The sequence below is a fragment of the Papio anubis genome, chromosome 8, assembly GCF_008728515.1.
Source record: "Papio anubis isolate 15944 chromosome 8, Panubis1.0, whole genome shotgun sequence".
Lineage (NCBI taxonomy): Eukaryota > Metazoa > Chordata > Mammalia > Primates > Cercopithecidae > Papio > Papio anubis.
This window is the reverse complement of record NC_044983.1, coordinates 113,764,422-113,782,127: the sequence shown is the minus strand read 5'-3', so window position 1 is coordinate 113,782,127 and position 17,706 is coordinate 113,764,422. Positions and strand designations below refer to the sequence as shown.

The window sequence follows — 17,706 nt, the reverse complement described above, 5'->3', positions numbered from 1 at the left end:
GTCTTCCTAGGCATGGGGCCAGCATTGACAGATCTTCTTTTCCTTCTTTATTTATAGTCAGCTACAGTGAAGCTGTCTAAACCGGTGGCTCTATGGACCCAGCAGGATGTCTGCAAGTGGTTGAAGAAACATTGTCCGAATCAGTATCAGATCTACAGTGAGTCATTCAAACAGCATGACATAACTGGTAAAGTATGCAGTATCCCAGATATTTCACTCCCTTTCTTTCTCCCAGTCACGATGGCCTTTCCCATACCCTTACCAATGAAACAATATCTTCTTGCTGAAATTTTCTGACATGGGTTTACTTTCAAAGGGGTGATAAATTCCAGATCCATGTGAGCCACGCTATTTAACAAACATACATGGTTATTATAGAAAACTGTGAATTTTGAGCATCCATTGTAAAAGTATATGGGAATCGGGGTGCAGGATTGGGGGATCCTAGAGGAAATAAGAGCACACCAATCAGAGAGAAAGGAAAGAAGGAAGTCTTTCACATGAACTTGGCTATGGAATCACTATGTAGATCTTCTAAGTAGAAAAGGATTCTAAGTAGGAAAATGCTTTTTAAAAAATGTTTAAGAAAAAATGTTTAATGTATATTGACTTCTTTGACTGGGTGAGCTATATACCTGTATCCAATCACGTGAAAGAGTCCAGGGGAAAAGTCAGTTTCCCTGACACTCCTGTCCTCTGGGCATCTGTTTCCCTGTTGACCATCTTCTAGTATCTGCACCTAGCAATGTTGCAAGTTTCCGAAATGGAATATAATAATACTAACTCTCTGCCCTTGGGATGAATACTTTCAAGGCACAGATTACGATTCCATTTAGATCAAGGGTGTTCAAATATTACATGTGGAGGTCAATAAGTACTTGAAAGCAGAAAATAGAACAGGATAGTGAACCATAAAGGACCTTCAGATCAAGTCTCTCAATTGGGGGACAGAGTGGGCAAGATGGAGCAAATATGCCCACTGTGGTAGCCCATCAGAGTAAGGAGGCTTTTCCAGACCTTGCCTGCCCTTTCACCCTAAGATTCTATTTGTATGTGGCCAACACTTCTCTTTTCCTTTCACAAATGGTGCAGTGAAAGATAGGACTGAGGATACACTCTGTAAACCAAAACTGTATAGCTTCAAGGGGGAAACAATGTTAAGAAGTCGTTTCTAGTCCAGATCTTTTTTTCTGAGAAAATGATTTCACTCTGGTGGTAAAGTGACTTGTCATGAAATAGCTGAACACTCTAGATGACAAACCTCTTTCCAAACCCATACGTTCTATCATGACAAATCCTAATCTCTCTTGGTCTGTTCACCCCATTACTATGAAAAGGGACTTGTTAAGCAGAAAGTATTTATTTTTGCAGTTCCGCTCTTAGGCTGTATCTGTGAGATCTAGGGCAGGTCAGTTCACCTTCTTAGAAGAGTTCTTAGTCGGTGGTCTTCTAAGTGCGTTTCATGGACGTGGCCAAAGGGACATGGGTGTGCTTTGGGTAGAGGCGGGTGTGTGAACCAAAGCCGCTCCCTTTATGTCTGTTGTATATATTTGAAACACACAGAAAACTTGATTGATTTTGAAAACTTGATTGATTTAAAAAAAAAAAAAACTTTTTAAAACATTTAAGCACTAAATGTTTAAAAAAATGCTGAGCTAGATGATCCTAGATTCCTGCCGACCACATTGATATGTCTAAATATATAGGGAAAACACCCAATTGTAGCTGAAGCTGAGTTAACAAACAAGAGAGTAAAATCCTTCTATTTTAAATATAAAAAGGGTCCTTTATGCATTTCTTCTCTGCCACTCCCAACTAGAGCCAATGGCCCTTTTGGATGAAATCTATGAAATTCGGAAGGCAGCGTGGGTACTTAGCTTCGATTCCAAGTGTCTACATTTCATTTTCTTAGTTCCTCCCTTAAGAGTATAAGAAAAGCCCATCTAGGGTCAGTTATTCTACTCCTAAACGTAATCAATCAGTTAGTAACCATTTGCCTGATTATGGCAGCCTTCATCAGATAATGGCTGCTTAATGTTTCTTAATGCCTGTGCGATAGTAATGGCAAAGCCTTGTTCATGATCTTATTTGAAAGCAGTGTTATCTTTTATTAGGGGTGAGAATTATGAGGTCCCCTTGAGGGAAGGATAAGCATTTATAATGGTTTGAAGAGGATGAGCCTTACAGTCCTCAGAAATAAAGATTCATGCTTCAGTGCGTATGGAATAAATGGTCCCACTTCCCAAGGTTTTCTGCTAAGTGACATGAGGACAGGAGTGTGGAAATGAGGTATGTATTTCCAACAGTTGTCATATGTTTTTGGTGGCAGACTTGGTCTTCATGAAACACACCTGGTATTGGGAAATCATAACTTTCTTGGGATCTTGGCAAGCTTAACCTGGGCAAGTTACTTAACCTCACTGCCTCATCTCCAAAATAAAGATAATAGTACCTGGCTCAGAGAGACATTGTGAACATTAAGTGAAATAATATAGGTAAACCACTAAGCTAACAGTTTATTGACTCCTTTTACATGCCGGCATTGTGCTATTATTCATGTCAGGACTCACCTGGAGGTGTCGAAAAACATGCTGTTATTTCCTTTTAAGGGCAGCCTATTTTCTGGCAAGAAGAAGAAAGCAGGGAATTATTTGGGGACTTAGGGAACAGAGAGAATGATTTCAGATTAACTTTTGGTCTACATCTTTTTGACATTCACCTGTTTGAAACCTCAGAAGACCACTCTCTTCCCCTGTTCTCTGGCCCCTGCCTCTCTAAGAGTGAATGCAAAATACCCAAATGATCACAAGTGCCAAGTGGCCAGAAAATAGCTTTCAGGACTTCAGCCAGTGTGCATTTACCAGCCCTATGATGCTAGAAGCTGTGGGAATCCCAGTACTCTTGGAGGCTGTGATGAAAAGGGCAAAGAGGTTTGTAAAACTCAAGATGTGATGACAGAGCAAACCTCACCAGGCCATGCAGACAGGAGAGTGACTTTAGAGAGGACAGGGGAATGGTTACAAGTACCAGGTCGCAGCCCAGAGCTGCATCATAGCCTTGTGATTTTGTAAAGGTTGCTGGGTGCACGTCAGCTTTCTTCACCTGCAGAGGAGGAGATGCTAACAGTATCTACCTCATAGTGTTGCTATGAAGGTAGTCCACAGTCACAATGAGCATACAATGCATGTGAGCTGCTGCTCTTTTCCAAGTGTTGCCCTGATGGTATCTGTGATAACAAAATGGTACACACAATGTTGAATTCATCCAGCTTTATTATCCTGGGAAAGGAGGGAAAGGAGCATCTATGGGAAACAAAACATTCTGGGCTGGTAAATGTCCTGTGCTACTCTTTAAGGCTGAAGAAAAGATTGTTCATGTGTCTCTTATTTATGCTTAGATTCTCTTGAGTGCTGCTGTTCTTTTATTTTTCTTAAAGCAAGGATCTCCTATATCATGCTCATTGAGGAAGCATGTTATATCAGTGTTGTATACAAACATCTCTTGATTTAGAGGCACGTGGTCCAGTGATGGTAAATAAAAAAGACATATATTAAATGGAGAGAAAAAGAAGAAGAAAACAGAGAGAGGTTTTCTGCACATAGGTCTGAGTCAAATCCTCCCTGCCCTCTACCCCAGCCTTTGACATGTAATAGAAACATGATGCCACATGATGCCACGCGTTAGTTTCTTGTCAGTAAAATGATAATATTTATCTTAAAGAATTTGGGGGAAGATTAAATGGGATGATGAATGTGAAGGGCCTAACTTAATGACTAGCTTAATGACTCATATAGTGGACATTCATTCATCCTTTTAGCAAGTATTTATGGACTATCTACCATATACCAGGTTTTCAGAATATAGTGGTAAATAAAATAATCGTGATCCATGTAGGGAAAAAATTGTGCTTCCACGGAAAGCTATACATTGTCATCTATAGCACAACATTTGGGTTATCTAATTCTTTGATTCTAGGGAGCAACTTTATAACTCTGTGAGTTATAGATAACAGAGAGTAATACAATATAATTTTTGTCCATTGACATGTAAATTCTGTTCCATAGAGGTTCAGTTGACTTCCCTGGCCACTGTGGAAAAGGTGAGTTTTACCTCCCATTTACACATTTATTTCAGTCTTCCTGATCTATAATTGTGTCTGCTGTTCAGATTCTCCTTTGAGCTGGTTTTAACATCTTGCCAGTTTCCTCATTAATAAGTTAAATTAAAATCTTAAAGATGTGTTCACTTCCGTATTTGTATGACAGTCATGATTTTAACCTTTTCTGAAAATTACCCTTTAACCTCAGTAGTTGTTTAAATTGTCTGTATTTGTTTTTACAAAGAGTTCTACTATATTAACATTTGTTTCTGTGTTTATTTGAAGAACCTTAAATTCTAAACAGAATTTTCCCTTAGGTGCTTCAAAGTCTAAGAAAACTTTAGACATATTTTAACCTATCAGTGTTCAAAATCTTTTGCAATATCAAAATTTTTGGTAATTTTATTGTGCCCAGGAGATACCTGCTCTTTGGCGGCAGATGTGTTTAATCAGAAGAGAAGCTACAGTAGTCCCCCCTTATCTGCAAGGGAGACATAGCAGGACCCCCAGTGGATGTCTGAAACCATAGATATTACCAAACACTATTTATATAGTGTACACATACATACCTATGATAATTTTTTTAATAAGGTACAATAAGAGATTAACAAGAACTAATGATAAAATAGAACAATTAATAATAATATACCATAATAATAATTAGATAAATATCTCTCTCTGTCTCTTGAAATATCTTATTGTACTGTACTCATCTATTTTCAGACCACAGTTGACCACAAGTAACTGAAACTGCACGAAGCGAAACCTTAGCTAAGGGGGGTGCTGCTGTACTAGTAGCATGAACTCCCTGCAGAAGCACACTTTAAAAAGAACAAGATGGTTAGAACACTGGAGAGGCATTAGGATATATAGACTGAAATCATGAGATTAGGTTTGAAGCAAAGAAATTTGTGTATGTTTCTGTGCTTGCAAGATTCTGTCCCTAGTTTTCTGAGGCCTGGCTTGAAATGCTGATGAGGAGACTCTACTGGGGCCAGGTGTAAGCTCACAGGCACTTTCAGATTCTTTTATGCACAGTCGAGCATCTCTTCAGGTTTGAAGTTTCTTCCTGTGGTGGTTGCTAACATCACCTCATCTCGTTCGGCTTCAAATCCTCTGTCTGTGAAGGGTTCCTTCCCCTGCCAACTTTAAAGACTTGTTTTCAGAGGTGAAGCACTCAGAGCTCCCCAGAATATAAAATATTTTTTAAAAGCTGCTTTGAATGTATAAAGGGTTTCCTTGGTCTACTTCATGGACAAAACATGGGTATCCTTTAGATATCTGCAAGAATAAATAGTTGTCATATGAGTATCGCTTACAAATGATTCTTATTGATTTATCATATTTCTAAATGATCACCTGCAAAATAGATGTATGCCTCTGGTCCGTTTTTTATGCTGCAACTATCACCCACTTGTACTTCTTTTCCTTTTAAAAAATATTCTGAGATGTAGCACCTTGAAATTGGACAGTTCTGCATATGCTATTGAGTAAAGGGAAAAATCACTATCATTTAAGGACCCTTGGAATGTGGCTCCATGCATTTGCTTACACTGTTCTCTTCAGTGCTGATTTTTCTGAGCTGTTCTATTCCTTGATCCTTCTGCAATTGTCTTCCAAGTCTTTTATTATGGTTAGAGTTCCCTGTAGAGACCAATGGGGTCTGTAGTTAACAAGTGTCAAAAGAACTAGAATAATTACTTTCTGTAATGCACTTAGGAGAATACTACTTAGTAGAATCCAGTATAACCAAACAAAATGTAGACATATTTAACTATCCAGTGCATCATCTACACATTTTCTCATCTTTATCACTTCCCCTCTGGATATTGTGTTCTGCTTTCCTATATCTTTGTATTTGTTTTTTCACATTTCTTTTTTGTGTGAACTGCTCTATACTCTTATTGAAACTTGAGCATAATTTTTTATTTACATAGTAAAGTTTCTGATATGATTAGAGCATAAGTTGTTTCTCCTAGTTTTCCAATAGAGCCATTGATTTTTCATTTTAACCCCTTTTAATGGAACACTTACTAGCTTTCTAAATTATAAACTTACTAACTTTAAAATATATAATTTATTTCTCAGCATTCTTAAACCAAGGGTACCGCACTTTGTTTTCTTGATGATCCAGGGGAAAAGACCTCTGAGTGTTGGAAACAACTTTAGATGTCATCCAAAGATTTATGGGGTCAATTTAAGAAAAAAAAAAAAGACCCTTTCAATGAGAAATAAACTCAAGTGGTAGGTCAATGGACATCAAAATACCAGCTCCATTCCTGATAAAAGTCTTTGGAGAGTGTAATTTATATCTGTAGACAAATTTATTTACTAAGAATGTTTCCTCTCTAAATGGATCATCCCAGTCACCAGCACAACTGAGCACTGCCTCTTTTAAGGCTTGGCAGAAAGCAGACTAGGTCAGAACACAGGTCTGAAGTGAGGGCAGAACATGGGACTGGGCTGAACGAGTACCAAATGGAGGGCAGGAGAGAGGCCAAGAGCATTAGTCAGGAAGTCCCTCCACAAGGGAATAGGAAGAATGGAGGCTGAGTGTCCCCCTTACAATATAGCTACATGTCCCCCTCTGTACCCTTTCTGACATCCCTACTGTGTGTTTGGACAGCCTTTGCTTCAACACCTCCAGGGATGAGCATTTTATAGTTTTAAAAAGCAGTCTGTTTTTCCGTTCAAGATGTTGGATTATTGTGGCGGTGATGGTGGCAGTGGCAGTGGCAGTGGTGGTAGTGGTGGCTGCTGTCAGTGGTGGTGGTGATAGGGGTGATGGTGATGGTGTTTGGTTTTGCCTGTACTCCCTCCTCCTTCAAGCTGAAGGCCCGCTGAACTACTTTGAAGGGTTCGCAAATGTCATACTCACTACCATCCTGACACCCACCCATTCACCTGAATAATTCAGTTTTCCTTCTGGCTTGAGTTTTAGATACCACCTCCTATAGAAAGCCCTCCTTAGTTCTCTTCTTCTGGGTTAGGTATCTCATCTCTAGTTCCCAGGGTAAGGCTCTATGTTAAGACTTATCACAGTAAGTTGGTAGTTGAAAAGTTTAATAAGAAAGTTTATGTTGAAGTTTGACTGACACACACCCCTAGGTCCTGCTTAGGTTCCCAGGTTAGAAACGCTTGCTGAAGAAAGCTCCTGATGACTGCCCCCATTAGATTCTTGCTTCCTGGCATCAATGAATCATAATGCTATCTTCCAGTCCCTTCCTTCGTTCTAGTGGACTATTTATTGGATATCCCCAAACGCCTCCTCCCAAGTTCCTATTACCAAATACAACATGTCCAGGTTTCAGACACACACAAAAAATTACAAAGCATGCCAAGAGGTAAGAAAATAACAAACTGAAGAGACAAAGTAATCATCAGAACCAGATTCAGATATGACACAGATGTTAGGTTTATCAAATAGGAAATTTAAAGTAAATATGATTAATATGTTAAAGGCACTAATGCAAAATGTAAACTATATACCAGAACAGATGACTAATGTAACAGAGAAGTGGAACTAATAGATAATTAGAAGAAAATACTAGAAATAAAAAACACGGTGACAGCGAATAAGAGTGCCTTCAATGGGATCATCCGTAGACTCAACACAGCCATGAAAAGAATCAGTGAACTTGGAGGTAAATCAATAGAAACTACCAATACCAAAATGCAAAGAGTAAAATGAATGAAAACAGCAGAGCAGAACGTCCAGGAATTGTGGGATTATATTAAAAGATGTAACATATGCATTACTAGAATGTCAGAAGAAGAAGAGAAGACAGAAGAATAGTTCAAATAGTAATGACAACAAATTTCCAAAATTAATCACAAACATCAAAGCACATATCCAAGAATTTCAGATAACAACAAACAAGATAAATATTTGAACTGCTTTACACACACACACACACACACACACACACACACCCCAAAGGTAAAATTTTGAAAGGAGTCAGATTTTAAAAACAAACAAACATCACATACCTTAGTTACAGAGAAAAAGAGATAAGAATTACAGGACACTTCTAATGAGAACCTCTTAAGCAAGAAGAAAATGAGTGAAAACTTTAAAGGGTTGAAACAAACAAACAAAAAATTAGCCAATTCTATATCCAATAAAATTATTCTTCAAACATAAAAGAAAAGTAAGGAAAGACTTGCCCAAACAAACAAAAACTGAAGCAATTCAGTGTCAGCGAACTGCCCGGCAAGAAATAATAAAAGTTCTTCAGGCAGAAGAAAAATGATACAGATCAGAAACTGGAATCAATAGAAAGCAAGGAAGAATGTCAAAAATGAATAAATGAAGGTAAAACAAATTCCTTTTTTTTCTTATTAATTGATCTAAAAGCTAACTGGTTAAAGCAATAACAACAATAATACACTGGATTTTATACCATAGAGTTAAGTAAAATGAATAACAGCAATGTCACAAGGGATGGAAGGGAGGAATAGAGAATGCTTTGTTATGAGTACCTGCAAATACATGTGAAGAATAGTGTTATTTGAAAGTGGACTTAGATTACTTACGTATATTGTTAACCATAAGGCAAATACTAAAAATTTTTTTATAAAGGAAAGATCACTGGTGTGTTGAGAAGATAAAATGAAATGGCATCAAATACTCAGTTAAAATCAGAAAAGGTCAAAGAAAAAAGAGTGAAACAAGAGCAATGAATAGAAAAGTATAAAGATGGTAGATTTTAAGTCTATCAATAATGACCTTAAATGTGAATAGTCTTAACACAGTAGTTAAAAGACAGAGATTGTCAGATTAGGAGCAGAAAAACCTAACTATATGCTCTCTGGAAGAAACACACTTTAAGGACACAGGTTAAAAGTAAAGTATTGGAGAAAGATGTATTACACAAACACAGTCAAGAAACATATTGAGTTGAGACAATGCAGACTTTAGAACAAGAGTTAAAAGAATAAAGAGGGCAATTAGGCTGAGCGTGGTAGCTTATGCCTGTAATCCCAGCACTTTAGGAAGCCAAGGCTGGTGGATCACAAGGTCAAGAGATTGAGACCATCCTGGCCAATATGGTGAAATCTGTCTCTACTAAAAATACAAAAATTAGCAGGGCATGATGGCATGCACCTGTAGTGCTAGCTACTCAGGAGGCTGAAGCAGGAGAATCGCTTGAACCCGGGAGGCAGAGGTTGCAGTGAGCCGAGATCATGCCACTGCCCTCCAGCCTGGCAACAGAGCAAGACTCCATCAAAAAAAAAGGCAATTACAGAATGATATAGGGTTACATTCTCCACGAAGACATAACAATTCTAAACATTTGCACTCTTAACATAGAGCATCAAAATACATAAGGCAAACACTGATAATATTCAGGTAGAAATTGATAAATTTACCATTACCATTGTAAACTTCAACATCACTCTCTGATGATGTGAACAGCATTGTCAATCAACGAGACCTAACTGGCATCTAGAGAACACTTTATAGTATGTATGTCCAATATACATTCTTCTCAATAGATGCAGAGAAAGCATTTGACAAAATTCAGTGTTGATCCATAATTTTTAAAAAACTTACCAGAAAAGTAGAAATAACAGAAATCTTGATAAACAGCATTTATGGTGAACTTACAGATAACATCACCCTAAATAGTTTAAAAAAAAATTCTCTACAGAATTTGACAAGGACATTAGCTTTTCTTACCTTATTTTTTAAAATTTATTTTTATGTGTGTGTGACAGAGTCTTACTCTGTCACCCAGGCTGGAGTGCAGTGGCAAGATCTTGGCTCACTGCAACCTCTGCCTCCCAGGTTCTCCTTCCTCAGCCTCCCTAGTAGCTGGGATTATAGGCATCTGCCACCATGCCCAGTTAATTTTTTGTATTTTTAGTAGAGACAGTGTTTCACAATGTTGGGTCAGGCTGGTCTCGAACTCCTGACCTCAAGTGATCCACCCGCCTCAGCCTCCCAAAGTGCTGGGATTACAGGCATGAGCCACCACACCTGGCTACTTACCTTCTATTAAATATTGTTCTGAAGACCCTGACCAGTGAAATAAAGCAAGAAAAAGAACTAAAGACAAAAAGATTAGAAAGGAAGAAGTGAAATTATTTTTATTTATAGATCAAATGGTTTATATAAAAAACTGTATGATCTAGAGGTTGAGTGTTATCTAAAATACATGGAACCAGAAGTGTTTTCAGTTTTGTATTTTTTTTTTTGGATTTTGGAATATTTGCAGAATACATACCAGTTGAGCTTCTGTAATCTAAAAATTAAAAATCTGAAGTGCTGCAGTGAGCATTTCCTTTGAGTTTCATGCTGGTGTTCAAAAAGTTTTAGATTTTGGAGCATTTCAGATCTTGGATTTTCAGATTAGGGATGCTTAACCTGTACGAAGAAAAAAAAATCCTACAAGTACTAATAATATAACTTACTACACGAAATACGAGATTACTATGTAATAGCTAAACAAAATATATCTGAGACTCTACACAGAAAACTGTAAAACATTGCTAAGAGAACTTAAAGATCTAAATAAATGGTGAGATATCCCACACTTGTGGATTAGAAGATTCAATGTTAAAATTCACAATCAATATAACACCAGATTTTTTTTTTATTTTACTTTAAGTTCTAGGGTACATGTGTACAACATGCAGGTTTATTACATATGTATACATGTATAACACCAGATTTTTTAAAATAAAGTGAACACATTGATTCTGAAATTTGTATGGAAGTGCAAAAACGTTAGAGTAGTGAAACTCGTATGGAAAAAAGAACAAACTTTTGAGGACTTGCCCACCTAATTTTAAGAATTACTATAAAATAACAATAATTAAGATAATATGGTACTGGAATAAAGACTAACTTGTAGATTATAACAGTAGAACAAAATAGAAATGCCATAAATATACTCACATATATATGGCCAAATGTTTTTCAAAAATCGTGCCAAAGCAATTCAATGAAAGGGTGGTCTCTTCACTACAGGGTACTGGAATAACTGGATAAATGAACTTCAGCTCCTGCATCACACTATACACAACATTTAATTCGAAATAAATAATGGACCTAAATATAAAACTTAATCCTATACAATTTCTAGAAGGAAGCTTAAGAGAACATTTTCACACTTAGGGATAGGCAAGGAATTATTAGACATGTCCCCAGAAGCACTTAGTTTAAAAGAAAAACATTGATAAATTGGTCTTTTTATTTCTTTTCTTTTCTTTCTTTGTTATTGTTTTTGAGACAGGGTCTTGCTCTGTTGCCCAAGCTGGACTTGAGCTCTTGGCACAAGAGATCCCATGGCTCCAGCCTCACGTGTAGCTGGGATTACACCAGCACACCACCACAATTGGCTTCTAAATTGGTCTTTATCAAAATTGAAAGCCTTCTGCTTTTCTAAGAATCCATCAAGGGAATGAAAAAGCCCAGCCACAGACAAGAAGAAAGTACTTTTATTATATATCTAAAAAAGAACTTGTATACAAAATACATAAAGAACATTTAAAACTCAAGAAGATAACCAATAATATAGGCAAAAGATTTGAAACCATACTTCACAAAGAAAATATAAGAATGGCCAAAAGGCACATGAGAGTATGCTCAGGAATATTAAGTCATGAAGAAAATGCAAATAAAAACCACAATGAGATAATACTTTTCACCCAGTAGAATGGCTTAAATTCTAATACTAAGCCATACCCATTGTTGCTGCGGACGTCGCATACATGAATCTCTTGTATGTATGTTGTATGTGAGTATAATATGGAGTCACCCGATTTGAAAATGTCAAGTTTCTTATGAAGTTAATCACAAACTTATGAGATGATTCTGCAATTCCACTCTGAGGTATCCACCCAGGAGAAATGGAAACGTATGTTCTTAAAAATTATAGTCCAATAATTTCAAAAGTATCCACCCAGGAGAAATGGAAACGTATGTTCTTAAAAATTATAGTCCAATAATTTCAAAAGAGATTAGAATAGCCAAACATTCTAAACAACCCTTATATCAATCAAGAGGAGCATAAATGAATTGTGTGTTCATACCAAAACCTCTACTCAGCTATAAAAAGGAACCTATTACTGATGCATGCAATGTGAGTGAATCTCACATTGTGCTCAGTGAAACACGTTAAACACAAAAGGGATCATAATATGTGATTCTAGTCATATGAAATTCTAGAGCTTGCAAGATTAACTTGCAGGGATAGCAGTCTGATCATTGGTTGCCCAGAGTAGGGGGTAAAAGGGAGATGGACTGTAAAGGGGAGTGAAAGAGGTGAAAATGTTTTGTATTTTTGTCAAGCATCATCTACTTGATATTTCAAATATGTGGGATTTATTGTATATAAATTATATCTCAGTAAAGTTAGTTTATAAAAACTTGTGTACTTTTCCATTTTTTAAACTACATACCGTTCTTAAAATGAAAAGATAAAAGTGTTATCCTACATTTTTTCCATTCTGTCTATAGGATCATTTATATTAAAGATGGATGGACAGATGGATGGATAGATGGATGGATGGATATGGTTTTATATTTATCCATAATATAGATAATTATAGATAAAGTTTGAAAATCCATGTTTGCATTTTTTTTTTCACTGAAAGGATAATCTGAAGGTACCAAAGCATTCTTATAAAGAAAGGCATGGTGTTGCCTGTTGTTGGGAGATGACTGCTGACAAAAGAACAATACTCTCTTGTCTTCTCCTTGAAATTCTGCTCGTCTGAGTCTTCATCAGTGCATCCAAGACTTTTGGATTTCATAGACAAGTTAAATTACAGAAAGCGTTTTTGCAAATGACATACAGTTGCCACCTTTTGTATTTTGCCGATTAATATTTTTTAATTAAAAAGTACCCTCACCACCATTTTATAAACCAAAGGAATTTTAACACAAAATACTCATGATTTCAAGACAGATTTTTGCTTGAAGAAAAAAAAAACATTATTTTTATTTCTCCCATTTTCATCACAGAACAGCACCAATTTGTAGGCTCACATAAGAAAACCACTGCTCCAAGGACACATTTACTGATACTCTAAATTCAAAATGTATTTAGTGATAGTATTTGACAGGAAAAGAGTGGAAATTGTCACTAGATGAACTATTTGTTTCATAGATCAGAACTAGCAGGAATATTCTTACTATGGGAGCAGCCTTGCTTTAGAAAATCCCTGACATCCTTAATAATGCCCATCGTTTCTTGGAGGTTTTCTATGTGCAGGATGCTCTGCTGAGAACCACATGGACGCTAGTTCTGTCCAGTACATGTGATGCCTGTCCAGTGCCTAGAACTGTGTGTAGAACTCCTCAGTACTGAAGAGTTAGTGGCTTTCAACAATCTCGCAAGCTATTGCAGGTGAAGAAGTGAGGCTCAGAGTTCAATGGGTGACTCAAGGTAATTAGAGGAGCTGAACACTTACCATCAACAGAACCCACCACACAGGCTTGTTGGGAGGATTAAGGAGTTGAAACCCAGACAATATTTAGAACAGTGCCTAGCACATCAAAGGACATCAAGAAATATTACCTATTATCATTACTAGTCAATCATTAGTGAATTGATAATCATTTAATGACACCACTGTGAGCCAAACGCTGTGCTGAGAGAGACAGACCGTATCCCATTGCTGTGAAATATTATATAGAAAAGCAGGGCATCATGATGTCAGGTTGCAAGGGACCTCCTTCTGTCTCCTTCTTTTCACATGAACAAACAGAAACCCAGAGACTAAACTGATTTGTACAGGGGCACCAGAAAATGTTCAAAGCTTGGTGACATGGCTGTGGAAGAACAGGAGACCCATTCTTATGAAAAGTCCATTAAGTTACTTCACTTAGAAGTAACCAGGGTGAGGTTCTGAAATGGACAAGACATTCTTTTCATGAGTGTGTTTTTCCAACCAAATTTGAGGAGCAGAATGAAGCCCTTATAGCAAGGGACTTGATCTCCTACTGCCTCACCTTTGACCAGATCCAGTTTTGGTTTTTTTTTTTCCTGTCTTTATTCCACTCTCTAGTCTCCTGTGATAATCACGATACTAAATCAAATATGATCAAACATCTACATCTGCCTCCATTGTGAATGTTGAGCTTTATACCCTATCAAAGAAACTAAGTCAATTAAGCATGATCCATTCTGTTGTCCCCATTTTAATTAACTCCTGTTTCCATTTGATTTCTTTCTTTCTTAGACAGGGCAAGGGTCTCACTATGCTGCTATGCTGCCCATGCAGGCCTTGAATTCATGGGCTCCAGCAGTCCTCCTGCCTCAGCCTCCTGAGTAGCCAGGGATATAGGTGTGCACCATCATGCCCAGCTCTGATTTCTTTTTTATTGATGACTTGTTAATTACTCTGTAAGTTTATTTTTTGGTTTTGGAGTCCAATTGCAAAGCAATCAAACAAAGCACTGGAGTCAGACTGCAAAATTGGAGACACCCTCTCCCCTTAGTTTTACTCCCATTTTCTGTTTAAAAATTAATATACCACAGCCAGGCGCAGTGGCTCACACCCGTAATCCCAGCACTCTGGGAGGCCGAGGCGGGCAGATCACAAGGTCAGGAAATCAAGAGCATCCTGGCTAACATGGTGAAACCCCATCTCAACTAAAAATACAAAAAAAATTAGCTGGGCATGGTGGCAGGCGCCTGTAGTCCCAGCTACTCAGGAGGCTGAGGCAGGAGAATGGCGGGAACCCAGGAGGAGGAGCTTGCAATGAGCCAAGATCCCGCCACTGCACTCCAGCCTGGGCAATAGAGCAAGACTCCGTCTCAAAAAAAAAAAATTAATATACCACGTGCTCTCTTCCTATCAAGTCAGAGTTCCCATCCTTACAGAGCCTGCATGTTATTGGGAGATCAAAAATTAGACCTGTTAAAGGCAATCAGCTAAGTAGACCAATGACTCTTTTCCTTTAGATGACATCATTTATGGTGAGGAGCCTGATGTGTGTTATTGTTGGAGGAAACTGAAGCCCACACATGTGGGATTGATGATATTTACAATCCTGTGGCACTATTTCAGTAAAACACAACTATCTTCAAGAGATCTTGGCCAGCATCCTTTTAGGACACTGTGTTTGATCCCCCATGTTCCCTGTTGAAATTCTTATTAGAGATATTTTTCAATTCCCATATTAACTGTAGGGTAATGTTACTCTTAGATGTTTAGAATACTCTTGGCAAGCTTCGTATCTTTGATACCTGAGAAAGATTGGACTGTGGTGACCTGCAATAGAGTACATTCCATTCATTATTCACGGTGTGTGACCTTGGCCAAGTATGTTTAACCTCACTGAGCCTCAGTTTCCCTTTCCCTAAAATAAAATTATTATAATAGGTATCTTATACAGTTAGTATTGGCTATTATTATTGATCTGTAGTTGTAGGGACCCCACATCAAAGTTTGTGAGGCAGCACTTTGCAAGTGGTAAAGAATTATAAACATATATGTGTTATAGATATACATTTGTATGTAAAGAATTATATAAATGCATATATATACACATATACTTACATGTGTAATTTTTGTTTTTTATTGTTTAGAAGCATCTCAGTAATCTAGTTAAGGCCCTGAAACCTAGCAATTAGTGGTAATTTCTCCAGCCCATGAAAATTTCGCCTTGCCCAGTGTGTTTTTCAGTAATAATGATTATTGTAAATGTCAACCCATTTCCTAAACATATACTTAGCATTGAATACTCCCAAAATATTTATCTAGTAATTCAAGGTATAAAGAATTCAGAAGATGTGGTTCTTTCCCTTCCTTAAATTATCACCATGTTGGGGAAAACCATATACCTTAAAAAGTATGTATTGAGGGTTTATATGCCAGGCAATCCAGGAAGTGTTTTTCATATATTGTTTAATTTTATCTTCACAATAACCCTTTAAGGTTGGTGTTACTATTAATATTATTATCATTTAACAGATGAGGAAAGTGAGGTTCCAAGACCTTAGATAGCTTTTCACATGTCATACAAGCCCAGAGGTGGCAAAACCAGTATTTTAACCCAGGGCTGCCTGAATCCAAAGCTCATGCTTTGACCTGTACACTCTGAGAGACAGTATCTTATACGTGCAGGTAAGTGATATAGAAAATAAGCATTGGGGTGGACGTGCTTATAACCCTAGTAAGACATGAGAAGGAACCTTTTTTTTTTTTTTTTTTTTTTTTTTGAGACGGAGTCTCACTCTGTTGCCCAGGCTGGAGTGCAGTGGCCGGATCTCAGCTCACTGCAAGCTCCGCCTCCCGGGTTCACGCCATTCTCCTGCCTCAGCCTCCCGAGTAGCTGGGACTACAGGCGCCCGCCACCTCGCCCGGCTAGTTTTTTTTTTTTGTATCTTTTTAGTAGAGACGGGATTTCACCATGTTAGCCAGGATGGTCTCGATCTCCCGACCTCGTGATCCATCCGTCTCGGCCTCCCAAAGTGCTGGGATTACAGGCTTGAGCCACCGCGCCCGGCCGAGAAGGAACTCTTGTCTATAAGCCTGGTTGACTGGGAAGTCTGCTTAGAGAAGGCTGGATTGATGCTGTGAACATTTTAGAAGGTAAAGCCTCTCAAGATAAACGTAAAACGTCTAAAATCTCAAGTTGTGTGTATGTATTTTGTTTACCTCTCAGTGAATTTAAAAAGAAAATATAACAGCCTGTGAGCCATGGACTCACCACTTCAGGGCCTCAGACCCTGCCACTTCACCCCCTTGTGTGTTACCTACCTGAGTCCCGAAGCTGTTTGGGTTTATAAACCCTCAGGAGGGAAGAATAAAGGAGGTGAAGATGGATCAGAAGTATAGGTTGTAAGCTACATTACAGAATGCTTTGAGGGCCAGGCTAAGGAAATCAGATTTTTGCTCTCTTGGGTATCATTCATTACCCTTTAATGACGTGACATGTGACATCATGGCTCTCTGCAGCCTCGATCCCCTGGGCTCAAGCCCCAGAGCCTCCACACACAGCCTCCCGAGTAGCTGGGACTACAGGTACATACCACCACACTTGGCCTATTTTTTTTTTTTTGTATTTTTCTGTAGAGACAGATTCTCACCATGTTGCCCGGGCTGGTCGAGGAAAAAAAGATGCTCCCTTTCCCAAGGCCAGTGACCTAACTGTGGTCTTCTCCTTGCCTACCATCCCTTGCTCCTCCCACACCAGTACTGTTTTCATCTGTTTCTCTTCTGGGTCTTCAGAATGTCTCCCTCCACTTTTGCATTTCAGTTTGAAGACATGCTGCATCCTGTATCCATCTCCTCTTCTCTCTTCTGGCTGCCACTTTTCTGATCTAAATTTTCAAAAACAGAACCATTTAGTCTCTCTTCTTCCTAGGATCCTGCCTCATGGCTCTCTATGAAAGTATTCTCCAGTCTTTTTAAACCAGACTGAACCAAGCTGCTTCCTGATTATTGAGAATTAATGCCTACTGAATAAAGTCACAATTCCTAAGTTTGGCTTATGAGGTTTTTTGTCAGCTTCATTTTAACCATTACACCAATCCATCCTGTCCTGAAACCACAGTACATCACTCTCATTCTTGCCTCAGTATTTGCTTGGTGAACTTTTGGTCATTTTCAGGTCCTGACTGTAATTACTCCCCCTCCTCCCTACC

General features: G+C 38.1%; 1 protein-coding gene across 7 annotated transcripts in view; it reads left to right on the top strand.

Annotated features, from left to right (window-relative positions):
- Positions 1-17,706, top strand: part of SAMD12 (sterile alpha motif domain containing 12) — a 469,495-nt gene that overhangs the window by 176,890 nt on the left and 274,899 nt on the right. For all 7 annotated transcript variants that reach the window (XR_651001.4, XR_001905821.3, XR_651002.2 and 4 more), the window contains exon 3: positions 58-187. Coding sequence is in view for 4 of the 7 variants with exons in the window: in XM_009213516.4 (XP_009211780.1) it covers positions 58-187 (130 nt within the window). In the remaining 3 variants the exon portion in view is untranslated. The remainder of the gene's footprint in view (positions 1-57; positions 188-17,706) is intronic.